The 16,075-nt window shown below is 39.2% G+C and overlaps 1 protein-coding gene across 3 annotated transcripts in view; it reads right to left on the bottom strand.

The window, feature by feature from the left end:
• Positions 1-16,075, bottom strand: part of LOC147325318 (receptor-type tyrosine-protein phosphatase zeta-like) — a 96,450-nt gene that overhangs the window by 67,136 nt on the left and 13,239 nt on the right. For all 3 annotated transcript variants that reach the window (XR_015130310.1, XM_086299779.1, XM_086299780.1), the window contains exons 2-3: positions 9,032-9,094; positions 1,804-1,983 (exon numbers count right to left, since the gene is read on the bottom strand). Coding sequence is in view for 2 of the 3 variants with exons in the window: in XM_086299779.1 (XP_086155905.1) it covers positions 1,804-1,983; positions 9,032-9,094 (243 nt within the window). In the remaining variant the exon portion in view is untranslated. The remainder of the gene's footprint in view (positions 1-1,803; positions 1,984-9,031; positions 9,095-16,075) is intronic.

The following is a 16,075-nucleotide window of genomic DNA, read 5'->3' as shown; positions in this document are numbered from 1 at the left end:
CTCTCCATACTCTTTCACACTATTCTTGCGTAGGTGGTAGAAGAGGTTTGCCGTGTTTGAGTCTGAGGTGGGGACCGGTTTCATGCATAATTTGCATAGTACAGTTTTCTGGTCCGTGTCAGACTTTTCAAAACCAAACCATGTCAATGCTACAGAGGGAGCCCCTCGTTTAGAAATAAGGTCCTCGATTTGTTTTGAATGGTCCTTCTGCTTGTCATCATTTCAGTTTATTTTGAAAATCTCAACAGGATCTTCAGCTTCATTGTGAAAGGTTTATGTGGAAAATAAACAAGCCAAAGGTGGAGCCACACGATGGGTTTACCATCATTGTTGCTAATGACAATGTGTAAAAACAGTCGCGTAGTGTGGTTATTTTAAATATAAGAGAAAGAGAGAACTTTAAGAAATTAATATTACCACTACAGTGACCATCAAAACGCTGAAAAAATATTCCCTTAAATTGTTTATTTTGCGACACCACGAAACAAACGATAACGTAATACGAAACCGATATATATCATTATATCGAACAACCCTACAACAGAATGGCAAAAAGAAAAGAAACAAGATGTTGCAGTGGCAATGACTGTAGATCTGCTTCAAGTTTTTGATATCCCAGATTTTTCAGTTTTATTCTTTGCCTACTGCATTGAAGACTCAACCACAACACAGTGAAAATGTCCTGAAAACAATGGATTAGAAACATACAGAATATCAAAAGATGATCTTCTCTATTTAATACTCTAGCAGCACCTGCACTCTACCATAAAACAGACCTGAATAAAAGTCGCCTTTTCTTTAACTTGCTAAAAAGATACGCTCAAGAATCGAAACTTACTTTGAATGGATCACAAAAGTGGTCATGTTTTCATCGTGTTGCCACGGTCATGTAATTATGGTTTTGTTGTGATAATACCTTATTTACTGTGAACTGATGATATTAAGCCTGTTTTAAGTCACCGATTATTGAACACATGAAGAAAAGTCCCTTTGATATGTTTTGGTAACTGTGATCTCTCTTTGTTTGCCTCCCTTTGTGCCATTTAATCCATGTAAGTTTAAGCCTGTTACGTTTTTTTGTCTTGGCAAAAATCTAATTTCCCCGTTAAGGTAAGGAAAATATTAGCTCAACCTGTTGCTAATTCATTCTTGTTGACTTGTACAAGTATACAGTTTTTTTTTCTTTTTATTAGCCTGTCCTAATTTTTTAAAAATTCACATTTTTATATCTAAATTTCAGCTTGTGGACTTAAGAAGTCAGAAATGAATGAATCTTTCAACCACAAAAAGACATTGTTCTGTTCAGTGATGGAAGTAAATAATTACTTTAAAAATGAGAATGTGCTTTACTATTTTCTACTTGTTTGTAAAAGACAATTTGAAATTTAATGGATAACAATAATTATAATGTAGCAATAAATATATAATTTTGAGCTTGCACATACAGGTGACCCTTACAGAAACCAAAAAATTATATAGTAGTTATAGTGCCAATCTCTTAATTTATAGGAGCTATGACTTAAAAATTACATTGGCTGGTGCTCTAATAAATGCTGTTAATATATTCCAAGATTTCAATTTTATTGTCTGAGGAGGAAAAAAAATCAGTTGCTAGGCTCAAAAGGAGTCCTCCACTGGCGATCATAATGTGTGTAAAATGTCTATTTTATTCCATACAGTAGTTGAGATATAAGTATATGTGAATATGTAGAACTGACCAAACTAGATCAAAATTCTCATTGTTCTAGAAAACAACAACAACAACAACAAAAAAAAAACAATCCAAAGCATTACTGTTATTACCAGTCTTGCCATCGTTCTTGATTGTTGTTCTGTTAGTTGTCAGATTCTCCCAGCCATCAAAGCTCAACTTCTGGTACTGTAGTTTCACCTGGGCCAGGTTCTGTTCTATGTTGATGGGAGACTGCTTGGCGTTGCTGCAGGATGGAAACTTCTTGGCCCAGTTGTTCTGGTTTAATGTTCCTGGAGTGTGTATATAGACAATTAGTGTTCAGATAAATCATTTTGGGGCGGTGTAGATCTTGGTGGAAAGACAACCAAATAATAATCAAACCCAAAATAAATTTTAAAAAATAGTGAAAAGTGAAAGTTGTTACTTTCAATAATTTTCAGTTGAGTAGGTGACTCTCTCGAGTTCAGGGGTGTCACAAAAGTAAGGCCTGGGGCCCAGAATTGGCCCTGCCCACTGGACAGCTTCAAAAATGTGAAGGAGGGCATAGAGTTTAAACCTTTAATTAGATTTTCAGACATTTCAAGCTTTTTCTATTAATAAAGACCTCTTCCATGTCCATTCATACTACACCAAAGTAATTAACTAATAGATAAACATTTAAATGACAGAATAAATTCCTGTTTTCCTCCATCTAATATAGAAATGTCTACAAAAAATACAATACAAACTCCAATACAAAAAAATTGACATTTTACCATTTTGTGAATTCATGTAAACTTTGTACCTTATCATTAGAGTTAATCTGGGAAATGAATTACAATGACTTTTTCTGAAATTTGCAATATGATAACAAATCTTGCACTTAATAAGTAAAGAAGTTTTGTGGTTGATTAAATACGTGAAGCACTTCTCATTTCTCTGCTGATTTTTGTAGAAGTTAAGTTAAACCAGTGAGCGCACTGTTGGAAAAACAAAGATAAATGAATGGAGAAACAAAATAAATGCAAATGCTTAAGCAGAGCTCAAGACTTAAAATGTTTTTTCTTTAATATTACGTGAGCCACATGCTGCTATAGAACAGACAGTATACACATCTGTAACATTTCTGGACAAAAGCAGTGTTAAATGGCAAATGGACTCATTCTAATATAGCGCTTTTCTACTCTCTTGAAGCACTCAAAACGCTTCGCACAATACCTCATTCACCTCATTCACCCATTCACACAAGCACTTTTCCGTATGGTTTTACATAAGTGCTTTCTATCTGACATTCACACACATTACACATTACACATACTCTGATGGATGCTTCAGAGAGCAACTTGAGGTTCGAATCTTGCCCAAGGATATTTGGCATGCAGACTGGAGCAGCCAGGGATCAAACCACCAACCTTCTGACCCATTCTACCTCCTGAGCCACCCCAGTGTTCATCACAGCATCATCAAAACATTGTATGATATAGAATCTTTTGGAAAAGAAGGGACTTCTATACACATTGTTTCCCTCAGAAATCTGACCCTAAAAACTATGTCAGGGTGTTATTACACAATAGCAATGTGTTTTCTTGTTTTTGGTTTGTTCTGTGTCATCTGAGCAGTATGAAAAGATCTGGATAGACCACAGGGTGTAAAACCTTTGGTGATACTAGCTACTGTACATCAACTCAGATTAGCTCACCTTTACTTATAAAGCTAAGGTACTTAACCACAGGGAAAATAGTACCAACTGGTAAATATTGGGTTGGAACTGGGGGAATATTGCTGCCAGCGGAACTGGTACAAAGTGGATAAAATGAAATAAAACAGTTCAAATGTGTTCAGCGTTTCAATAGGGCAATGATACACAACACAGATCAAAGCTGGTTGTGGAAAGGATAAAACAGACCGACATTTTTCCAAAGTGATTACCTCAAACCTGCCAAAACCAATAACTTTTAAAGTCAGCAGAAAAATTATGCTAAAAGCTTGTGTGCTTACCAAAGGTGTCTGGTCAAGGGACATTATGCTAAGGGACATTTAAACATAGATTAAACATACGCAAATGATGTGTACTTTATCCATATATACTAGTGCTGTCAACGTTAATCTCGTTAAAATGACGTTAATGCCATAACCGCATTAACGCGGCAAATCTCCGTTAGCAAGTTAGCGTGGATCGCCCCGTGCGTGGGGATGCAAGGTGTTTATGCACCGTGCACGTTTTACAAAAATTAAAAGAACACTTTTTAATCATAGTATAGCATCAAGTCAGTTAAACTTCTGTGATATTGAAGTTTAACTGACTTGTAACATTGATCTCGTCAGTTAAGTAGGACAGCGGTCTCCAACCTTTTTTGCGCCACGGACCGGTTTATGCCCGACAATATTTTCATGGACCGGCCTTTAAGGTGTCGCGGATACATACAACAAAATAAAACTAGTACCGGTACCGAAAAAAAAGAAGATTTATTCATAACACACGTGAAAAGACCCAGGAAAACAGAGTTAATGATAAAAACGATAACAAAATAACGCTGAAAACCAATAAAAACCCTGAAAACCATACATTTCACACCTGAGCCTCAACTCTCGCGGCCCGGTACCAAACGACGCACGGACCGGTACCGGTCCGAGGCCCGGGGGTTGGGGACTGCTGAAGTAGCTGACCAGATTAGGTTGTTAATCAGTTTCAGACCAGTGTCTAATATAACTTTGTTCCTTTATGGCTTTGCTTAGCATAGAACTCACTAGAACATCCTTTTGCCACTGCTCAGTAACAAAAATAGTTATGAACCCCTAAAATGAAACCCAGGAAGTGGTTACAGGAAGAGGGTGATAGATTGTCTGAAACAGTTAGAACAAGACAACACTAACTGGACATCATACCCAGGGCTATACCCAGGGGAATCTACACCAAGTCTGTATGGTTTACAGAAGATTGGTAAAAAGTGCACACCTTTAAAACCAATTGTCTGTATAATCAACTATGTCACCTATGACATCTTAAAATCTTTTGTCTTTGATTCTCAACCCCTTGGTAGGCAGCTCTGGACACCACATCCAGAACATTTTGGATTTTGTTGAGAAGGTGCGAGATGTCATTACAGGAGCAGATGAAACAATGGCCTTATATGATGTTACATGTGTCTTTATTTGTATTCCAGTCACGGAAGCGTTGGAGGTAGTTTGTAAGAGATTACAGGATGACCTCATCCTCTGCAACAGGACTACTCTCAGCATCGACCAAGTGTGTTTACCTTTGGAACTGTCTTCATTACACATATTTTACATACAAGGGTCAGTACTACACACAGAAACATGGGTGTGCCATGGGCTCCCCAATTTCTCCCATTGTGGCCGACTTGTACATGGAAGAAATTGAAAAGATGGCTCTCATCCTACCCCGGAACATCACCAAGTCATTGTTTCAGGTTTGCGAATGTCAACTCTGTGGGAAGCCAGACAGAAGACTGAAAGTGATGCTTGTGATGTGTCAAAGGTGTAGGAATTATTGACAAAGTATTTACAGAACACCATTATATAAACAATTCTCTTCTTTGTATTTCCTGAACTTTATGACAATGTTAAAATGAGGGTTTTTTGCTTTTCTTATTAAATGCTTGATGTTCCACAGCCACGCTTCATTTGTATTACATTGAAACTATCGCCACCTCTTAAAGATCGTGAAGCAAGAGCTTTCTACAGAGAAGAAGCAACACGCCATCTCAGCCAGTCTCTAAAACTTTCTTAGTGAATGCTATTGATGTTTTTTGTCTTTTAATACAATTAAATACGAAATATTTATAAAATATTTGGAATATACTGTATATATTCATTGATCCTGAGATTACTGTTAAAATCCTGTTTATAAAAGTATGCAGTCCAGAGTATGTTACTAAAATGATTGTTAAGACATCTGCCCAATTTGTGACATCATTTTGAATTCATAACAAAGACCAACTTAAAAATATGGAGAAGTCATTTCCACTTTAGAGAATGATCGGAGAAGTCAGAACATGCTTGTTTAATTCATTTGTGTTTGCTCAGTCAGAGAAGCAGTTTTCAGCACAGTTCACGTTCATGAAAACTCCAACATCAGAATATCACTCCTTTTATCTTGGGGTAACTGTGAGAGCATTGTATTCTCCTCTTTGAAACAAATTTAGATTTTTTGTTGAAACTGACCCCTTTTTTTTCAACAAAAACTGAATATCAAGTAGGAAAACCTTACATTTATCAATCTAACAGTTGTCTATCATTTATATAGCCACTACCAGAACCACTGTCCACAATAAAAATACAAAGATCCATGAGTACATCAGATGTCATCAAACTGATGTACTTATGTACTTAGTGAATCCATCAGGGATTCAGAAACCTGAGAAAAAAAGAGGAGCAAGAAAGGGAAGCATCGTGGAAGTATGTCTGCATAGGTTCTCATTTATCCAGATCATAGTAGTTTAAGAAGCGTGGAAAGAAAGTGATTGGAGTTAGTGAAGTTTTGATGAAGACACTGCACCTCTCATCCCAGAGGCTTGTTTAGTTCTAAAACCAAGTGTTTTAAGATGCTTAAGCAAAGATAAGTTGTAAAGATAGATGTAGCAATAGCAAAGCGACAACAATACCAATAAGTAGGAACATAAGGAAGGAAGGGTCAAGAGCCGGAAGAGGAGCTAGAAAAGATGTGGAAGATGAAAGCAACAGTGGTCTCTGAGGTAATTGGAACACTCAGGGCAGTAACATCCACCCCCCCACCCAAACTTTGTTTGGCTCCAGTAGATTCTAGGAATGTCATCTGAGATCTCTGCAGTCTTATCTGAGGTCTAAAAGAGCATAGTCCTAGGAACATAGTTCTAAATACTCCTGCATATATAGTGGTTCATCCAGTGGTTCTATCCAATCACCCAAAATCTCAAAATATGACGATGACGATTTTGCACGATTTTGCATAAAATGAGAATCACGATTTTTTGGCTTAGAATTGAGATCACGATTCTCTCACGATTTTCTTTTCCAGTATAAATATTTATTGCACTTATTAGCTGCACATCAACTTCGTAACAGTTGAGACTGAACATAAAAACAATAAATAAACATAAAAACAACAAATGTCTCACGCTTTGTTGTTGCCGCAAAATGTTGTACTGCTTGAAATTCCGTCTCCACCGTTGCTCGACACTGCGTGTATAGAGCAGGTAGTGCAACAATAGAAAAATAGTTGCGGGACGGCACTGTGTAGCGTTTGTCTAGGGTGTTGATCATTTTCCTAAATCCCTCGTTTTGCACAGTGTTGATGGGAGCCATATCTTTGGTCAGGTGATAAGTGATAGCCTCCGTAATTTCTTTGTGCCTGCGGGAGTTCGACGGGTAAAGGGAAGCGCTGTATAAGGTTCCCGTTATTGATGTTTGGGTGGTTGACCGGGACGGATTTTCTCCTGTCATTTTCTCGTCATCCCTGACGTGCTCAACGTTGTTTTTTCCCTGCTAATTTTAGCATCACACGGCACAGCTTCTGTATCACGTGGTATAAGGCTCCGCCCTTGTCATTTGTTGAGCAGGAAGAGTGAGCGCTTGTTTTCATGCAGATTACGTCCCGGATCAAAATGCGGTACAGTCGTCGTCATCTTTTTTCTTTTTCTTTTTGTAAATCGTTGTCATTTGGAAATGAGATCGCTCATAAGTATGAATCGAGATCGCGATTTTCTAACGATTAATCGTGCAGCTCTAATGGTGACAGAAGAAAAGTCAGTTTATCACCAGTTTTTCCTTTTCCCCCCTTTCTTTTTTGGAAACATGAATCTTTCAAAACAAAAACTGGCAGTCTGATAGGCCCGTATTTGATCATTAAGAACACATAAAGGGAAGAAACCTCTCGCCTAAAAATCAAGTTTCAAGATTAATGTAACAGCAGCTAAAGGGCAATGCAGTCTGTATTGTTGGTAGTGATGTCCAGTACTGGGTGTGGAAGTCTTTTAGATTTATCTTTCTGCTCTTTGTTCCTTTACATGCCACTGAGACTCTTTATTTTAGCTAGAGCTTCTATACCTACCATACTCTTTTGGTGTTTGCTTAATGCATAACAGCATGAATAGGCTTGCCACAAACTTTAAACAAATAAAACAAATAAAATGTATTGCCAACTACTGCACAAGTAAGAGACAAAAACAAAATAAAACAAAACAACCCCCCCCCCCCCCCCCCCCAAAAAAAAAAAAAACAAAAAACAAAAAAAACAAACATACAAGACCTGGAGCACGAAGAATGTGAAAAAACACAGACACATAAATCAACAATTTTCCAATAGTATGTGTGAGAGAAAGGACAGCGTGAGAAGGAGATGGGGAGAGAGTGTATGAGTCAGGCATTCTCACACGCAGTCACTGTGTCTTTGTCACAAATGTACTTGATAATTAGGGTAACTGCAATGATGCCCCCCAGAAGCCTGAAGGCAGACAGCTCCCAAAAGTACACACGACCTGGTCACCATGTCCCACTTGGGCCAAGGCCCAGCAAGCCCCAGACCTAGACCCCACCATGCACACACACACGCTCATACACTTCGTTCACTCGCTCTCACCTACCAACTGATGACATACAGAGAGACAAAGACACGTGCAAACACCCCCCCCCTTGGTGTTGGTGAGCAGATGTCGCCCTAAACCACCACAAACTGCTTGTTGCCCCTGATCTGAGGCAGAGTGTGTGAAACAGGGGTGTAGGAAGATGTCCCCCTTCCTGCACCCCTGTGTGTAATTAAAAAAGGAGGACGGGGGGGGCATAAGGCGCATCCGTGTATTCATGAATATCCGTTACACAGGGGGCCCTTTCATGGCCTTACACACTAACCTACGCAATCCACGACACCCCTTCAAGACTACGTGTGTGAGTGATGTGTTGTATGAGGGAGTGTGGAGGAGGGAAGGATGGGACAGGTAAAACCAAGAGGTTGAGGACTACCCCCGGAAGGAGGGTAATCCTCTACCTCCTGTGGCTCAGTAGGCACCCCCATCTCCCACAACCTGCCATGGGTTAGGAAAAGGTTGGTCCAGGGCCAGCAATATCAATGCCCCAGAACACCACCGTGTTCGGGGTATCACCTATTCCCCCACCACAAAAAGTGGATTGGAGTTTGCAGACGAGTCCCAAGACTTCACCAAGCATCCACTCAGTTTCAAAAGACCCACACTAATAATATATATACTCAAGAGTCTTACCAAACAGCAGTGTACACAAACACATAACAAAATGAAGACCTCCCAAATCTGTTGACACCATGTAGCTCTATTAATTCAGGAACGTTCTGAATGCACAGAAGTTGCTTCAGCATTTTCGTTTTGTTACCTGTGATTGTTGACTCACCTGCGTACGACCAGTCAATGTCTTCTGAAAATTTGCGCTGATTCCTGTATCCATATCCTTCAGCTGCAAGACAGAAACAAATGGTCACCAACACATGTTCCACATAGAGTATTCAGTTTCTTTATCTATAAATAGTAGAACTATTTACATAAATTATTTAACATATCCAAGTTAACTACAATAACAGTGGGTATTTTATTTGGAGATTAAGTATCGGAATTTCAGGAGCGGGGCCACACCTCCAAACACGCTCCTTCCGGTTGTCATCTATATAGGTTCGCCCAGTTCTGCAAGCTGTTCATTCTCGTTTACGTGCCTCACCCTACCTCCGAGTTTCAATTCTTTAACTTCTTCTCTTCTATTTAGTTCATGGGGATCTTTTTGTTTGTTTGTTTGTTTGTTTGTTTGTTTGTTTGTTTGTTTGTTTGTTTGTTTTTAAATACACAGATGTGACAGATTTGACTTGGGCACGCAGTCTAAGTATATTCTGCAAGATATTTGAGTAATTATTCATTTTTAGCTTATTTTTTTTCATTAATGTATTTTCTCTCTATAGGCCAGGCTGCTGTGAAATGGACTCAAGCTCCACCATCATGGACTGCACCTCGTATCAGGAGTCTTTGCTCTACTTAAGAAAACTGTTACTTTGAGTTGAAGCGTCATTTTAACCAGAACCTTCAGGTGGTGGAGAACTTCATGGATATTATTAAAGTCCTACGGCTGAACAAGAGGTACTGCCACCAAATTAAATTCAAACTGTTGAATGGAGCTCATTTGCAGGACAGGACCTGATAATACTGCTCAGATATATCAGAAAATTTTTGTTGCCACAAATAAAAGGGCTGCTGCCCAAACATAACGCCAGTGTGTGCGTGTGTGTTCTGGGGTGTGTGTCACAGTGCCATTTTTTTGTTAGTGATAAAATTTTGCTACTTTTTTACCCCCATTTTTTTCTTAATAGGGCAGAGATGTGAGCATGAACTTGCTCTATAGTGTGTGGCATATTAATTCGGGAGGGTGGTGAGGTTTCTGGCTGTGCTGCAAGTGAGTAATTGCCAGTCAATGTAAATATTTTAGACAAATAAAAAAATCTTTGCTAAAGATGTAAGCATTTACTATTTGTGGATGAGAGGAAATAAACTTCAAATGGCAGACTTTTGCTGTACATTATACCTCTACAAAAAGATTTTCTTTGGCAAAAGTGGCAGTCTAATGACAGTCTGGTGTTGTGCTCAAGCCAACATGGCACAGTCACAGACAGAAGCCGTGTTAAGATGGAGACACAAGCTAAAATGCTGCCGAGGTCTGGGGTGTGAGGTCTGTGCTGTCAGTAGGGCCAACCCTGACAGGAAATTGTGAGCTCTGTCTCTCTTAAGCTGGAAATGTCAGCCAGACAGTGTAAGTAAGCAGTTCTGACATGTAACACCTGTTTGCTCTGTAACCAGTATATCAACAAGAGCTTATTACAGTCTGTTCCTGTGTATGCAGATGTCTCTGTGCATACATATATACACACTGGCGTCACACTCTCCCTAGCTAACAATCTGTCACGAAAGTGTTAAGAGCACTAAACTTTTCATTTTAGATTAAATTTCAGGTTATCAAAGTTACACTCTAAGCTTAATTCCCAACAAGGCAAAGCTGGGAACCTAGGCCAATGACAAATAATTTGTCTGGATAATTTGATTACGCATACTTTATTTGTTGAGTTTGTAGATTTTTTTAACCTCTCAAATGATTCAAATATACTTTTAAAAATTCTCCGTTTTTGTGTCACAACATATCCACAAGGTTACAATTTCTACATAATAAAGGAATTGCCTGTTTTAAAAAAAACACAACAAAACAAATCATTCAAATTTCATCTTTTGTGTGGCTTGCAATCAGAAACTTAAAAACTTGGATTTTTGTAACATAGACAATTAATAACTAGCATTTAATAACCTGGTACAAGTTCATGTTAGGGACATCTGTTTAAAAATAATCATAAAAAACAACCAATAATCAAAATGTTTGACAATTAATGTGAATAGAATTTAATCAAGAAATAATTATGCTCTCTAGCACTCTTCTTGTAAAATAATAAGACTTTTATTTGCAGTGCATATTAACAGGAACCCAACAACTAAATTGAAGTTTTAAAAGTCACATATACATCTATACACTTTCCCATATTTGCTTTAACTTTGTAATAGTCAAAGCTTGTAAACTCAAATTAAAAATGACAGTTGTCTCTGAATTTACAAACATATCTCAAAGCTGTGAGAATTTGTGCTCTTTTTAAGACATTTTAGCATGTTTAATAGATCAGAAGTAGCATCAGATTCCTTTTTAGTCTATGAGCATGCAAGAGAAAGATTTTTTTTGCAACCATGCCTCAAATTCATTTTTTAAATGGTAGTCTGGTATCACTTTTGCTCTAACTGAAAGCACAAAGTAACCTTATTTTCCAAATTGATTGGGACAGGTGACTGGGATGGATGACATTATGCTAAGTTTGAGGTAATTAGCACATTTACAGTCCATGATGTTCAGGTTTTTTGACAAATCATATTTTCCTTTGTTAAGTAAACTCGGCAAGCAAAGCGCTTGGGAACCTCTGTGGAGGGAGCATAAAATGATGTCACACTACACAATGTGGCTAGTGTTTGTTGCGCTGTTTGGAGAAAATATTCCTGAAGCCATCAATAATGAAGAAAAAAAAGGTTTCTGTTATAGAGCAAAAGGGGATCAAGAGAAAAAAGCTGATTTTAGAAGAACAAAGAAGTGAACATGGGAGGGTGACTGAGTAGGAGAGATGTAATTCAGGTCTTGATGATTGGGGGTGGTGGGTTAACATGCTTACTGGAAAAGAGTGAAGGAGTAGAATAGATTCTATGGAGAATTCTTGCTCAGCGCCTGTACGAAATAGAAAAAGACCACAACTGTGTCACTGTGTTTATTCACCGGAGAGTGGCCGACTCTGTGCTCCGGTCTGTGGGAGCCCCGCAGCCTCCAGCCAGAAGCTGAATAAGAGGATTAGCTAAACCCTGGGAGAGCCAGGACATCTACAGGCTGTGGGGTGAGAACTGGTGCTCATGCCAGAATGTGTAACAACCCCCTCCCCTCTACTTCCACCCGAATCCCTGACCCTCAGCTCTTGATGCCAACGAGGATTTGAGCATGGTGGGGGTGGTATTAGTAATATTTTCATTGGATGAATTACTGGTAAAAATACAGGATGAATTATTTATTTCTATGAAAATCCAATGAAAGAAAAAACAACAGGAAAAAAATTAATTATTTCATACACACAAACACTAACAAACTCTGAATATGATCTCAAACCATTGTAAACGACTGATTACTATATAGCACTTTTTTAATCTACTCAAATAGTACTCAAAGCACTATGCAATACGCCTCATTTCAGTCACCTGTTCACACACATACATAGAAACATCGAAGTTATTTATTGGGAACCAAGCCCCAGTGCATTTGTTGAAGGCACTGAATACCATCATAAAGTGATGACACCACCATGGTTCGGCTCATCTCTGATGGAGATGAGACAGCGTACAGGGCGGAGGTAGAGAACTTGTCCCACTGGTGCTCAGAAAACAACCTGAAGCTGAACGTCCTTAAAACAAAGAATTCCTAATGGACTTCAGGTCTCACCTTGACGGACAACACCAACGTCCTGGTAAAGAAGGACCAGCAACAGCTGCACTTCCTTCGTGTCCTAAGGAAGAATAACCTTAATGAGAAGCTGCTGCTGGCCTTCTAATGTTTCTCAGTGGAGTGTGCTCTCCTACTGCCTGGGTATTTGGTATGGACAGACCACTAATGAGAACAGGAAGACTGCACAGAGGGTAATTAACACCTCCCAAGAAATAATTTGCTGCCCTCTGCTACCCCTGGAGACCTTCGTCAGGAAGGTCTCAGGAAAACCAGTGCCATCACAGGGGACCCCTTGCACCCCGCTCACCACCTGTTTGACCTGCTGCCCAGAAATCCTGCCTCACCAATCTAAGCCATGGTCTGAGTAACCTTTATCACTCAGGCCACTCACACACTGACTCTTCGCGGACCAAGTCTTTCTTTGCACTGCCTCTGAGCACTTTGCAACTGTTTTGTTCTCCAATGTGTGCCTTTGTCTTATTTTTGTATTTTTTTCCTCTTGTTTTGTGTGTATACACACATACATACACACATACATACACACATACATAAGATACAGTCGGTGTGGAGCACCTACAATTTCGTTGTACATGTACAATGACAATAAAGTCCTATTCTATTCTAGAAGCCAGGAGGATAAACCAGCTGCTCTCCATTGAACCATCGAAGGTGTACACTCAGTGGCAGGGAAACTATAACAAACAAGGCTGGAGATGGAGCAATACTGGAGGACTATGTGGGAGAAGGATGTAACCCATAATAACAATGCTGGGTATCTGGTGGTGCTAAGAGCAACCATAGCAACCTCCCTGAACAAGCGTCAACAGTTGCAGATATCCAAAAAAGAATGAAGCATGAAGAGTTGGACAGCACCAGGCCCTGATATGAATCCCACTTACTGGCTAAAGAAGCTAACTAACTAACAATGAATGTCTGGCTGCACAAATTAACCTGCTGCTAACGAATGAGACATACCCAGAATGATTAACTGAAGGCCTGGCAGTCCTGCTTCCCTGGACCTCAAAAGAAGGAGTCCTATCCAACTGCTCTGTCTTGACTGCACTTCTGCGTAAGCGTGAACCAACCCTCAGTCAGAGTATTGACAAAACTGGTTATGGATACAGACTACAGAATAGAGCAATCGTGAACTGAATCCCTTTTTTAAAGAGAGATTATCCCCTTTTCTATTAGTACTGACTCGGATTGACTCGTCACGGTTCACCACGGTTTTCCATTAGGTCATAGTAACTGGTACCAGGCACTTTTTAGTACCTGCTCAGCTAGGGTTCCAATTGATCAAAACAGGTACTAAAATGTGACATCATCAGACTGCATGCCACCAACTGGTGTGTCGCAGTCGTGTCAATAGAAATTACATCGCAGGACGTGCAGATTCATTGCAATGACAACAAGCACGCAAACAAGGTACTACTGGGCTGGAAAGCAAGTCGATGTGAGTCGAGTCACGTAGATCCATGGCAAGTCGACCTGAGTAGGTACTAATGGAAAAGGGACTTTTGATTCAAGCCCCACTCCCAATGTGCTACTCCCCCCTCTTCGGACAAGATTTTGCATTTTCACACTCCTCCCACCAAAGTGAAAAACTTCCTGTGTCGTTCTGGTGCTAAAGACTGTATACCCCAGGGAGCCTAACCATTTTAGACCTGTGTTTTTACTTTTCCCACTTGATGAAGAGTCTGGAGGGGATCAACAACCTCCATTCTCTTGCTGCTGGACCCCTGCTGTTTGCTTACCATCCTGGTGTTGGGGTGGATGATGCAATCCATAGAATTACTTTTTGGCAAGATCACTTTCACAGCTGTAGAGTACTAGAAGCACTGTGACTGCATGGACAATGGACTACCTCATCAAAAGACTACAGTACGTGAGGCTTCAGGTCTGTGTGTCTGAAGTGGTGATATGCAGCATCAGGGGCCCTCAGGGGACGGTCCTCTGTCCCTTCCTTTTTATCCTCTATACTTCGGACTTCAGATACAACACCACAAAATGCCATCTCCAGAAGTTCTCTGATGATCCAGAGTATCGCCTACTTCATCTGGTGTGACCTCACCACCTGCTCATTAACACCAGTAAAATGCTCATTGACAGCATAACTGTGGTTTGGACACTAAAGTACAAATCCATTTACCAAAACAATAAACAGGACTAGTCACATAACACTTATGCTCTGTACAAGGTGGGCCAAAGTTGGCTTCATCAGCTGGGCAGGCTGAGGTCTTTTGGAGTGTGCAGAAGTTTAATAAGGATCTTTAATGACACTATGATGGCTTCTGTTATCTTTTATCTGGTTGTCTGCTAGAGAGGTAGCAGCATGGAGAGGAAAAGGAAACAACTTAATAGATTGTTAAAGAGGGCCAGATTTTTAGCATTTAGTTATAAATATTAAGCAAATAGGTGGTTTAGTATTTTGCACAAGTGTTTCCAGGTAAACATCATACATCGTTTTACACACAAACTGTCCCAACATTTAAAAAAAGTTTAAAAAAAAAAGTATTTCAAAGGCAATAACTGCCCAACTTTTGAGATAAAGCAAATATTTGTTGTCTTATTTACTCAAAATTCTGCCTTTTCTAATGTCTAATAAGTCCTGCAAAACTAAGCACTGAATTACCTTCTTTTGCAGATTTCCTTATTTATAAAGCATGTCTTCTAAGTAGAGGTGTTTTGATTCTAATCTGATTGTACACACACTGACGAAAGAGTTTGTCAAAGGCCCCCAGAGAAGCTCCTTCAACAGAAAAACAACTTAATTAAACACTGGACTTAAATGGATGGAGCAGAATGCCAGCACTGTATCCCAAAGAAACAACAACGAGAAGGGAAGTGTGAGGATGAATGTAAAGCCCTCTTTCTTGGATTAAATACTTTGTCAACTTAATCCTCAGTTGGAGAGTAAATCAATTGAAAATGGTATGCCTAGGGACGTCGGTTAGAGCATGTAGTGAAATCAAAAGACTACTTCATGAATGAATTTGACGATTTTAATGCTGCATCCAAGGCATGTAGTATTTCCAAGTTGCCAACTAGGGAAAATGGGCAGTAAACACTGAAGTAACCCACCAAAAGTAGTAGACCAAGGTTGAATGAGAACCTCATTTTAAGACTGTAAAATATCCACACAGGATAAAAATACTGTTTAAAATACATACATATTTTTATCACTCCCACTGCACTTTATATACATATATAAAAATAAAACTCTTGGTGTATCTTATTGTATATAGTAACAATCTTTATATAGTATATTTTACTATTGTATCGTATAGTATTTTTCTTTGTTGTATACTATTTTAAAAATATTTTTCCGTTTAAATTATTTTTTTTTCCAATAGATCTCAATTGTACCTTGTGTCCCACGTCCCT

Source organism: Aulonocara sp. 'chitande type north' Nkhata Bay, linkage group LG7 (genome assembly GCF_057382095.1).
Source record: "Aulonocara sp. 'chitande type north' Nkhata Bay isolate Kocher_YH1m ecotype deep benthic linkage group LG7, A_spYH_male_GT1.1, whole genome shotgun sequence".
NCBI classification, from domain to species: domain Eukaryota; kingdom Metazoa; phylum Chordata; class Actinopteri; order Cichliformes; family Cichlidae; genus Aulonocara; species Aulonocara sp. 'chitande type north' Nkhata Bay.
Note: the sequence above shows the minus strand (reverse complement) of the source record. Positions and strands in the feature narration are given on the sequence as shown.